Source organism: Dendrobates tinctorius, unplaced genomic scaffold, assembly GCF_039654945.1.
Source record: "Dendrobates tinctorius isolate UK_male_01 unplaced genomic scaffold, ASM3965494v1 ptg000036l, whole genome shotgun sequence".
NCBI classification, from domain to species: Eukaryota; Metazoa; Chordata; class Amphibia; order Anura; family Dendrobatidae; genus Dendrobates; species Dendrobates tinctorius.
The window spans coordinates 16,852,623-16,865,000 of record NW_027361704.1 but is presented as its reverse complement, the minus strand read 5'-3'; the positions used below and the strand labels follow the sequence as shown (position 1 = coordinate 16,865,000).

General features: G+C 48.0%; 1 protein-coding gene across 1 annotated transcript in view; it reads left to right on the top strand.

Annotated features, from left to right (window-relative positions):
- TLX3 (T cell leukemia homeobox 3) overlaps nucleotides 1-7,357 on the top strand; it is an 8,673-nt gene extending 1,316 nt beyond the window's left edge. Inside the window, exons 2-3 of the mRNA XM_073573742.1 lie at nucleotides 1,252-1,495; nucleotides 5,627-7,357. Of these exons, the coding sequence (XP_073429843.1) occupies nucleotides 1,252-1,495; nucleotides 5,627-5,837 (455 nt within the window). The 3' untranslated portion in view covers nucleotides 5,838-7,357. The remainder of the gene's footprint in view (nucleotides 1-1,251; nucleotides 1,496-5,626) is intronic.
- Nucleotides 7,358-12,378: the final 5,021 nt, after the last annotated feature.

The window sequence follows — 12,378 nt, the reverse complement described above, 5'->3', positions numbered from 1 at the left end:
TGATAGATAGAATGAGATAAATAGATAGATAACAGATGTACATAGATAATAGATAGACAGATAAAGATTAATAGATAATAGATGATAGATAGAATTAGATAGATAACAAATATACATAGATAGATAATAGATAGATAAAGATTAATAGATAGATGATAGATAAAGATTATTTGATAGATAGATAGATGGATAATATATATATATATAGATAGAATAAGATAGAGTAAGATAAATAGATAGATAACAGATATACATAGATAGATAATAGATATATAAAGATTAAATAGATAGCTGATAGATAGATAGATAGATAAAGATTATTATATAGATCGATAGATGGATAATAGATATATATATAGCTAGAATAAGATAGAGCAAGATAAATAGATAGATAACAGATATACATAGATAGATAAAGATTAATAGATAGATGATTGATATATAGATAGTTAATAGATATATAAAGATTAAATAGATAGATGATAGATAGATAAAGATTATTAGATAGATCGATAGATGGATAATATATAGATAGATAGATAAATAGAATAAGATAGAGTAAGATAAATAGATAGATAGGAGATAGAATTAGAACAACAGATAATAGATAGATGAAAGATAGATAAAGATTAATAGATCGATGATGATAGATAGAATTAGATAAATAGATAACAGATATAATAGATAGATAAAAATTAATAGATGATAGAATTAGATAAATAGATAGATAACAGATATAATACATAGATAAATAGATATTACATAAAGATTAATAGATGACAGATAACAGATTGAATACATAGATAGATAATAGATAAATAGATATTAGATAGACCGATCGAATAAGATCAGATAGATCTGTAATCTGAGCATTTTTCCATTCCCTCTGTCTCAGCCTTCCTGCCCCTGGACCAAGTGTGATCACTCTGGATAGATATAAGTGAACTCCATAAGCCCAATGACAGATGCGCCTTCCTCAGTGTGATTTTTTTTAACTCTATAATTCCCAGGAACAGTTAGGGAACAGTTAATGCCCCCAGTTTGGCAGCCAATACTTCGGCCACTTCCCTTTTGGATTTTTTAGTAACAGGACCTCTGCTGCATCAGCCGTGCTCCATGTTGGCTGCCCCTCTTAGGTCAGGCCCCGCATTATACACATCTGTAGGATTGCTCTATAGATTTCATCTGGACCCTACCTACAGTGGCACTGGCTCAGCTCAGGGACCCCACTTTCTTCTTGTCTCCCGGCAGCGGCCGCAGCTCTCACCCCGTTCACGGTGACTCGCAGGATCGGCCATCCCTACCAGAACCGGACCCCTCCCAAGCGCAAGAAGCCGCGCACGTCCTTCTCGCGCGTGCAGATCTGTGAGCTGGAGAAGCGTTTCCACCGCCAGAAGTACCTCGCCTCCGCGGAGCGCGCCGCCCTGGCCAAGTCTCTGAAGATGACGGACGCGCAGGTGAAGACTTGGTTCCAGAACCGAAGGACAAAGTGGAGGTGAGGTCTGCTCAGTGATGGCTGTGCCATGGGCACTTCTGGCGATGGTGCCACCAGCATTAGCGGCTTTTATGGGTGTAGACAAAAGCTCCAGAGGAGCAATCATGTAAGAAGTATCATGTATGGGGCGTGTGGTGCATCACTAGAGAAGCCGGAGTATAGCAGGATCATACATCCTCAGCTCTCAGTACCGGCGCAAATATCAGGGGGCACAAGAGACCCCCAGCCTTCTCATCAGCTCCAACAGCGGCCCAAACATCAGGGGGCACAAGGGACCCCCAACCTTCTCAGCAGCCCCAACACCGGCCCAAACATCAGGGGGCACAAGGGACCCCCAACCTTCTCAGCAGCCCCAACACCGGCCCAAACAACAGGGGGCACAAGGGACACCCAACCTTCTCAGCAGCCCCAACACCGGCCCAAACAACAGGGGGCACAGGGGACCCCCAACCTTCTCAGCAGCCCCAACACCGGCCCAAACATCAGGGGGCACAAGGGACCCCCAACCTTCTCATCAGCCCCAACACCAGCCCAAACATCAGGGGGCACAAAGGACCCCCAACCTTCTCAGCAGCCCCAACACCGGCCCAAACAACAGGGGGCACAAGGGACCCCCAACCTTCTCAGCAGCCCCAACACCGGCCCAAACAACAGGGGGCACAAGGGACCCCCAACCTTCTCAGCAGCCCCAACACCGGCCCAAACAACAGGGGGCACAAGGGACCCCCAACCTTCTCAGCAGCCCCAACACCGGCCCAAACAACAGGGGGCACAAGGGACCCCCAATCTTCTCAGCAGCCCCAACACAGGGTGTAATCTTTACCTGACAAGCTCTTATGGATCCGGCATTTTCCACATCCCAATTTTATTTCATTCCAGTTAAATAGGTCTAATAATACCCAAAGATTATGCATTAGTTCTCAAAACAAATAAATAAAAGCAAACAAACAAAAAACAAAACAACAAATAAATGCCGCATGCGGTTTACCTTTGTCGGAACAGGTTGATGGCAGGAGATAATAATAATAATAATACATTTTATTTCTATAGCGCCGACATATTCCGCAGCATTTTACATTTCGGAGGGGACTTGAACAGACGATAGACATTACAGCATAACAATAATCACATAGATCATAACAGATACCAAGGGGAATGAGGGCCCTGCTCGCAAGCTTACAATCTATGAGGAAAAAAGGGGAGACACGAAAGGCATCAGGTGTGCCCTCCCTGTGCCCAGCAGGAGGGAAGGAGGCGAGGAGGAAACACTGAGATCTCTGCAAGAAACAATTAAACAAGCATAACAGAATCATAGTTATTATATTTATTATATTTATTTTACTATATTCATGATTACAATTTTTATTATGAAATATTAGGATACATAGTATGTGAGGCAATAATGTGCCATGTTCTGCTCTCCATTATGTCAGGAGCACCCAGATCACATGGGAGGAGATATTCTGTGGCATAAATCTAGTAGATCCGGATTAGCCATTCCACAATGTGGCTGCGTCAGTGCGATTATCACCTGTGCTATCATCTAATATTGGAGCCATATCATCCAGCAGAGCACTAATAGCAGAAACCAGAACCCCGAGGAACAGGAGAGGAATCGCCATAAGGACTTGTAGCATTACTATAGATAATAAGAATAATCTTTATTTATATAGCGCCAACATATTCCGCAGCGCTTTACAGTTTAACAGTTTCAAAACACAAGTCACAATACAATAATTCAAGCAAAATAAGACAACCCTGCTCGTGAGAGCTTACAATCTACAATCTAGCATCTACAGATGCTGTTATATACATATTATTATAACGAGTCGTATTATTTGCGTTACTTCTATAGCCCGTTGGTGCTGTACACACAGTACAGGAACGCTGGTATCGTACAGTGCGATCTCCTGGTATAATGTCACCTAACAATGAGAATGATAACTGCGCTGGGCAGAGCATGGCAGAAGTAATGTCCGGGGGTCCTCTTCCCCCATATTACCCCCCGATTCCGCCGGCAGTGGCACCAGGATGCGGTACCGCACACAGACACAGTGTGTGTAGGCACATGCGGCTTGTGGCGTCATCCTGCAGCCTTCCTTTCATGTCACACTGCCGTCACCCCGTCTGCTAAGCTCCATTATTAGCTCCCACCCTGTGACAGCAGCAACACAATGCAGGAAGAGAATCGTAAAAGATTTTTAAAAAGTCCCAGAAATTTGAAAAAAATCAATAGCAACAACATGTCCATTGTTATAACCAGGAAACCATGTGCTGCGGCATCTCTCATCATTTCTGTAAACCGGGAATAATCGTCAGAACCACAGCAGCAACAGCAACACTAGCTAAAAGAGGCACAGCAGCCCAGAGTCCGGGGCGGGAGTCACCTGCGGGCCAGCTCTCCGCTCAGACAGGTGAATGAGACACTGCTGCGATCTCCTCTCATGCTTCCTCTGGGCTTGTCGGAGCCTTTGCGCTGATTCCTGGGGATCGGGCCCGCAGGTGGATCACTGTTTTGGGGAATCTATATTTGACCTCTTCTCTCCCGGATCTATTTCTGGTCTAGAGGCGTTTTCCACTCGGCCATGTGGAATTATTAAGAGGAAATCTAAGGAAAGCTGCTGCCATATAATAATAATAATCCTGTGACGTGACAGGAATGCAGCAATCATTGCTTTCTAATGGGAGCACACACTGGGCCAAACACAGCACAGAAATGAGAGGGTAGACTTTATAAAGACCCGGTGATAGCAGCCCCTTCCCCATTTCTGGTAGCAGCCCCTTCCCCATTTCTGGTAGCGGCCCCTTCCCCATTTCTGATAGCGGCCCCTTCCCCATTTCTGATAGCGGCCCCTTCCCCATTTCTGGTAGCGGCCCCTTCCCCATTTCTGGTAGCGGCCCCTTCCCCATTTCTGATAGCGGCCCCTTCCCCATTTCTGATAGCGGCCCCTTCCCCATTTCTGGTAGCGGCCCCTTCCCCATTTCTGATAGCGGCCCCTTCCCCATTTCTGGTAGCGGCCCCTTCCCCATTTCTGGTAGCGGCCCCTTCCCCATTTCTGATAGCGGCCCCTTCCCCATTTCTGATAGCGGCCCCTTCCCCATTTCTGGTAGCGGCCCCTTCCCCATTTCTGATAGCGGCCCCTTCCCCATTTCTGGTAGCGGCCCCTTCCCCATTTCTGATAGCGGCCCCTTCCCTATTTCTGATACAGCCCCTTCCCCATTTCTGGGGAGATCAGGGAGGCTGCTCATTTATTTCTTTGGCGTCTCTTAGAAACGTTTTTCATTGTTTTTTTCTGAATCTAGGAAAATATTCTTCTGTTTTTCCCCAGAAAGACTGTGGAACAATAACAGAAAATGGCGCATCTGTAAAGCACGGCATCATTGTGTAAGATGCTACCAAAAAGAATAGAAAAGAAGAATAAAAAGTGATCAACAACAACAAAGCCATATTTCCCTGCACAATTTCACCATTGTTATGAATTCTTATTATTTATTATATTACAACTAGCGATGTAATACAGCTTCATAGGAGTCATCTAAATCCTAATAATCCTAATAATCTGTTCCATTGCCGGCAGCGCACACTGAGCCGCGCTCCACGAAGCTGCCCCGAGCCGGGACCCTGGAGCCGGAATCCTGCGCCACTCCCCGAGCGGCGCCCTCCTCGGCCTCCGGTCACACGCGGCTCACAGCCTCTGCCTGGCCGCAGCGGTGCCGCAGTGTCTCCTCGGCCTCCGGTCACACGCGGCTCACAGCCTCTGCCTGGCCGCAGCGGTGCCGCAGTGTCTCCTCGGCCTCCGGTCACACGCGGCTCACAGCCTCTGCCTGGCCGCAGCGGTGCCGCAGTGTCTCCTCGGCCTCCGGTCACACGCGGCTCACAGCCTCTGCCTGGCCGCAGCGGTGCCGCAGTGTCTCCTCGGCCTCCGGTCACACGCGGCTCACAGCCTCTGCCTGGCCGCAGCGGTGCCGCAGTGTCTCCTCGGCCTCCGGTCACACGCGGCTCACAGCCTCTGCCTGGCCGCAGCGGTGCCGCAGTGTCTCCTCGGCCTCCGGTCACACGCGGCGCTGGCGGAGGACGGGAGCAGCCCGGCTCTTTCGTGCTGACGTGACCCCGAGTTTGCTCTCTTGCAGGCGGCAGACCGCGGAGGAGCGGGAGGCGGAGCGGCAGCAGGCCAACAGACTGATGCTCCAGCTGCAGCACGACGCCTTCCAGAAGTCTCTCAGTGACTCCATCCAGCCGGACCCGCTGTGTCTCCACAACTCTTCGCTCTTTGCACTTCAGAACCTGCAGCCTTGGGAGGAGGAGGCCGGGAAGATGGCTCCGGTCACCTCCCTGGTGTGAGCCGGCCACGCGGACTGTGACTGGACCCACGAGTGGGGCCACAGAGCTCACCGGCTGCATCCCCGATATATCGAGCACCCGAAGCTCTCCAGCGCCTGAGGTGTGCCAGTGCTGAGGAGAGACTGGAGGAAGGAGCCGCGGCCTCCCGCCATTACGGCCACCTGGGCTGGTCTCTGGGCATTGTAGCGTACATACATCTCTCTAGCTGGCCATATATATTCTATGTGTGTGTAGAGACAGACACGTACGATATATGTGCTATGCATACATGTATATACTGTATATACACAGTGTATAGATATTTATAGATCACTGGCCTCTAAAACGGAGGCGGAATTAAGGCACAAGGTGTTCCCGGCCGAGCTCTGAGAAGAACCATAGCACATTTCCTACACTAAGCCCGAAAGTAGAATCATTCTTATGTGTATGGACATCCCATGGGTTAGGGCAGAACCGACATCCCACCTCATCCCTGGAGAGCCGCCACTACTGGGGGCACTGGGACATGATGGCTGCCACTACTGGGGGCACTGGGACATGATGGCTGCCACTACTGGGGGCACTGGGACACTCAGCGATGGCTGCCACTATTGGGGGCACTGGGACATGATGGCTGCCACTACTGGGGGCACTGGGACACTCAGCGATGGCTGCCACTACTGGGGGCACTGGGACATGATGGCTGCCACTACTGGGGGCACTGGGACACTCAGCGATGGCTGCCACTACTGGGGGCACTGGGACACTCAGCGATGGCTGCCACTACTGGGGGCACTGGGACACTCAACGATGGCTGCCACTACTGGGGGCACTGGGACATGATGGCTGCCACTACTGGGGGCACTGGGACATGATGGCTGCCACTACTGGGGGCACTGGGACATGATGGCTGCCACTACTGGGGGCACTGGGACACTCAGCGATGGCTGCCACTACTGGGGGCACTGGGACACTCAGCGATGGCTGCCACTACTGGGGGCACTGGGACACTCAGTGATGGCTGCCACTACTGGGGGCACTGGGACATGATGGCTGCCACTACTGGGGGCACTGGGACATGATGGCTGCCACTACTGGGGGCACTGGGACACTCAGCGATGGCTGCCACTACTGGGGGCACTGGGACACTCAGCGATGGCTGCCACTACTGGGGGCACTGGGACATGATGGCTGCCACTACTGGGGGCACTGGGACATGATGGCTGCCACTACTGGGGGCACTGGGACATAATGGCTGCCACTACTGGGGGCACTGGGACACTCAGCGATGGCTGCCACTACTGGGGGCACTGGGACACTCAGTGATGGCTGCCACTGCTGGGGGCACTGGGACACTCAGCGACGGCTGCCACTACTGGGGGCACTGGGACACTCAGCGACGGCTGCCACTACTGGGGGCACTGGGACACTCAGCGATGGCTGCCACTACTGGGGTCATTGGGACACTCAGCGATGGCTGCCACTACTGGGGGCACTGGGACACTCAGCGATGGCTGCCACTACTGGGGGCACTGGGACACTCAGCGATGGCTGCCACTAATGGGGGCACTGGGACACTCAGCGATGGCTGCCACTACTGGGGTCATTGGGACACTCAGCGATGGCTGCCACTACTGGGGGCACTGGGACACTCAGCGATGGCTGCCACTACTGGGGGCACTGGGACACTCAGCGATGGCTGCCACTACTGGGGGCACTGGGACACTCAGCGATGGCTGCCACTACTGGGGGCACTGGGACACTCAGCGATGGCTGCCACTACTGGGGGCACTGGGACACTCAGCGATGGCTGCCACTACTGGGGGCACTGGGACACTCAGCGATGGCTGCCACTACTGGGGGCACTGGGACACTCAGCGATGGCTGCCACTACTGGGGGCACTGGGACACTCAGCGATGGCTGCCACTACTGGGGGCACTGGGACACTCAGCGATGGCTGCCACTACTGGGGGCACTGGGACACTCAGCGATGGCTGCCACTACTGGGGGCACTGGGACACTCAGCGATGGCTGCCACTACTGGGGGCACTGGGACACAGCGATGGCTGCCACTACTGGGGGCACTGGGACACTCAGCGATGGCTGCCACTACTGGGGGCACTGGGACACAGCGATGGCTGCCACTACTGGGGGCACTGGGACACTCAGCGATGGCTGCCACTACTGGGGGCACTGGGACACAGCGATGGCTGCCACTACTGGGGGCACTGGGACACTCAACGATGGCTGCCACTACTGGGGTCATTGGGACACAGCGATGGCTGCCACTACTGGGGGCACTGGGACACTCAGCGATGGCTGCCACTACTGGGGGCACTGGGACACAGCGATGGCTGCCACTACTGGGGGCACTGGGACACTCAGCGATGGCTGCCACTACTGGGGGCACTGGGACACAGCGATGGCTGCCACTACTGGGGGCACTGGGACACTCAGCGATGGCTGCCACTACTGGGGGCACTGGGACACAGCGATGGCTGCCACTACTGGGGGCACTGGGACACTCAACGATGGCTGCCACTACTGGGGGCACTGGGACACAGCGATGGCTGCCACTACTGGGGGCACTGGGACACTCAGCGATGGCTGCCACTACTGGGGGCACTGGGACACAGCGATGGCTGCCACTACTGGGGGCACTGGGACACTCAGCGATGGCTGCCACTACTGGGGGCACTGGGACACAGCGATGGCTGCCACTACTGGGGGCACTGGGACACTCAGTGATGGGTGCAACCGAGACCCTCTATTGAATATGTGTGTGTATATATATACTGCTCAAAGAAATAAAGGAAAAACAAACAGCCTGTTGCAAATGGAAGTGTCCCCTTTATTTTTTTGAGCGGTATATATATATATATATATATATATATATATATATATATATATATATAATCATAATACACACATGCCTTCAAAGATAATTGGAAATCCTCTCGCACCCCGGCGGCGCATGGTTCATTGTACTCCTATTTATTGAAGGGACAGCAGTATAATCTAGAATGTGCTGCCACAAATGACATGTAAATATTTTACCATATTTTTAATTTATTCATGCAGTATTATGCCATTAAATCTACATATAAATTATATATAAATATATTCTTAAATATTTATGTTGCATTGGTTGTAACAATTTTGTATTGGCCGGAGAAAAACAAAAGCAAGTAAAGGTTACCTAAGGTTGCTTCGGGTCCAAGGGATTTGGCAGCAATGTACGAGGAGCACAGGTCTTTTTTGTCACATAAACTTTTTTATATATATTTATTTTGATAGATTGTCAGGATAATCTGTCTTAAAAAAATCTGCTTAAGTTGCTATAAAAGCTGTTTAATGTCTACAAAATGCAGCCACATGTTATATGAAAGAACATTTAGCCACTTACTAAGTAAGCGCCTTAACTTCTCCAGGTTTACATGGGTTGACATGTGAAAATACTTTATATTAATGACTGATATATGTAAATAAACACTTTCTTTTAATACATTACGGGATATTTGCCTGTTACTCTATGCTCAGTACATATAAGCGTCTCTTTTGCCTCCAGATAACAGGATATTTTCAAATGAAAATGGGGAAACTTGTAACTAGATAACCAGATGTATATAATGGAAAAATGGGCGTCACGCAGAGGCCACACCAGGGTCCTGGCACCTACAGGGGCCAAGGTTTCCACATTGTAGATGAGCCTTTTTGGGGGGATTCCTGTTACGTGTCATTACATAACACAGATTTTTATTGAGAATTCCTATTAGTTTCATCCTGATGTTTTTTGAGAAGAGGGAATAGAATAGAAAATGACTTATATTGAACAGTACATTAAATACACGAGGGGCGACAATGTCTATGATGTAACCGATGCGTTTCATAGTAGGGATGCTACATTATATTATATATCAGAATTACTCCCAAAACCAGAATTATTAAAGAGAGATCAAGTAATGTCTGGTATCCTGCACTATAGGAAATGAGAAGTCAGGTTCGTTACCAGGGCGGGCTGCTCTTTGGCAATGTTACATATTTCATTTAGGCATCTTCCTACATTTGTGTGCTGGTAATGTGAGTTCTGAGGGTAAAAGGCATCCATGTCAGAAGAGGAATTAGGATTCTGGTGTCTTCATTGAGGAGTAATCACAGACTAGTAAAATCTTGTGATTACACAAAAAGCAGGACCTGTATTATTAATACCATTATTACATTACACATAGTAAATGGGGTTTGCATGCATAACTATCATTTAGCAAGGTACAAACAAGTACAAGGACACAACTAGACACTGCTGTAGCTGAACCTGGGATTATTCTGCAGAAAAAAGGAAATTTAAGAGTCTCTTAATGTATTTTTATTTTACTCATTTATATAGAGCCACAGCGCTTTACAGACATTATCACTTTCAATATATATATAAAATTATTTTTGTGTATTTATTTAGTTAAGGAGGAACATATGACTGTTACATATATTTTTTTTTCTAAAATATGTTGTGCATTTCACTCATTCACTCCATGGCCGCTGCTTCCTTTATTTTGCCTCTGATGTCCTCGGTGCTGTGACAAGCACAAGTAGGTCACCTAAAGCTCGTCAGCAGCCATCTCTCCCGACTAGCCGATACATATGAGCTTGGCGGAGTGTTCATGTGTTTTCAGTGGAGAAAGCTGATGGCAGCTAATCTCGGAAAACAAAAGAATTTTTCATTGGAGTACCAACTGTCAGATTGTTCTCTGTTCCGACATCATCTGTCTTGAGAGAGTCGGGAGACCACCATACACAATTAATGGTAAGTCAATATTCAGCCAACGATTCGATGTTGATGCACATTGGGATTGGGGGATCCTGCCTGCATCTGGCTGTAAGTAATAGTTATTTTTCTATGTGTAATTCCTATGTATAGTGCCGGTCAAATGTTTGGCCCACAACTGTTCATTCTCTTGTAAATTTTTCCATTGCTCTTATGTGAATGTGCATATCGTAGACTCAGACTGAAGGCATCAAACTCACAGGAAGGTCTATATATGCACAAGGGCTAGAGAGACATTGGAAAGCAAATAGTATTTGTGTGAATGTTAGGGTGTGTGCACACGCTGCGGATTCTGCTGCGGATGCGGATTTGGTGTACAGTACCATAATATCCTATGGATATCAAAAACCGCAGTGCAGACGGTGCAGATTTTTCCACACGGATTTGCTGTGGTTTCTAAACTGCAGAAAGAATTGACATGTCAATTCTTTCTGCAGATTCCGCTGCGGTTTACCATCTCCTCCATTGTAGAGATGATAAACCGCAGGGCAAAACCGCAGGATAATCTGCAGGTAAAACCGCAGGTCTTTTGACCTGTAGATTTACTTGCGGATTTTACAAAATCCGTGAGGCCAAATCCGCAGAGCATTCCGCAGCGTGTGCACGTACCCTGAGACTCCTCAGAGTACCCCCATTTTGTTCTGACGAGAGCTTTGCACACGATTGTCATTTTCTCAAGCAGCTTCATCAGGTAGTCGCCTGGTACGGCTTCCAACAGTCTTGAAGGCGTTCTCAGAGTTGTTGAACACTTGTTGGCTGCTTTGCTGTAACTCCATGGTCCATCTCATCCCAAATCATCTATATTGAGTTGCGCTCAGGTGATTGTGGAGGCCATGTCACCTGATGCAGCACTTCACCCTTGTTTTGGTCACATCACTCTTATATAGCCTGCAGGTGTGCTTGTGTCATTGTCCTGTTGCACCACAAATGATGATCCCATTAGGCACAAACCAGATGGTATTGCAGAACGCTGAGGTAGCCATGCCGGTTATGTGTGCCTCTCACCCCTTTCAGCCCTGGGTGATTTTCCATTTTTCCTTTTCGTTTTTTTGTCCCCTTCTTCCGAGAGCCATAACTTCTTTATTTTCCCAGCAATATGGCCGTATGAGGCTTGTTTTTTGTGGAATGAGTTATATTTTTGAATGACACCATTTTTTTTACCACATAGTGTATTGGAAAACGGGGAAAAAAATTCCATATGCGGTGAAATTGCAATATTTGTTTTTTTTTAGTTGCCATGTCCACTAATTGCTAAAACTGACCTGCCATTATGGTTCTCCCGGTCATTACGAGTTCACAGACACCAAATATGTATAAATAGTCCTTTTTTATTTAAGTGGTGAAAAGAAATTACAATATTTGTATGAAAAAAAGTTTTTACATTTGTCTCCATTTTCCGAAACCCACAGCGGTTTCATATTTCGTGATCTCAGGTTGGGTTGGGGCTTATTTTTTGCGGTCTGAGCTGTCATTTTCATTGATACCATTTTGGTGCAGATACAATGTTTTGATCACCCGTTATTGCATTTTATTGCAATGTTGCAGCGACCAAGAAGGCATAATTTTGGAGTGTTGAATTTTTTTCTTGTTACGCCGTTTACCGTTCAGATTAATTTACTTTTATGTTTTGAAACATCAGACATTTTTGAAAGCAGTGATACCAAATATGTGTATTTTTTATTTATTTTATTTTTTAATGGGATAAAAAGTGGGTTATTTGAACTCTTTTTAAAATTTCTTTT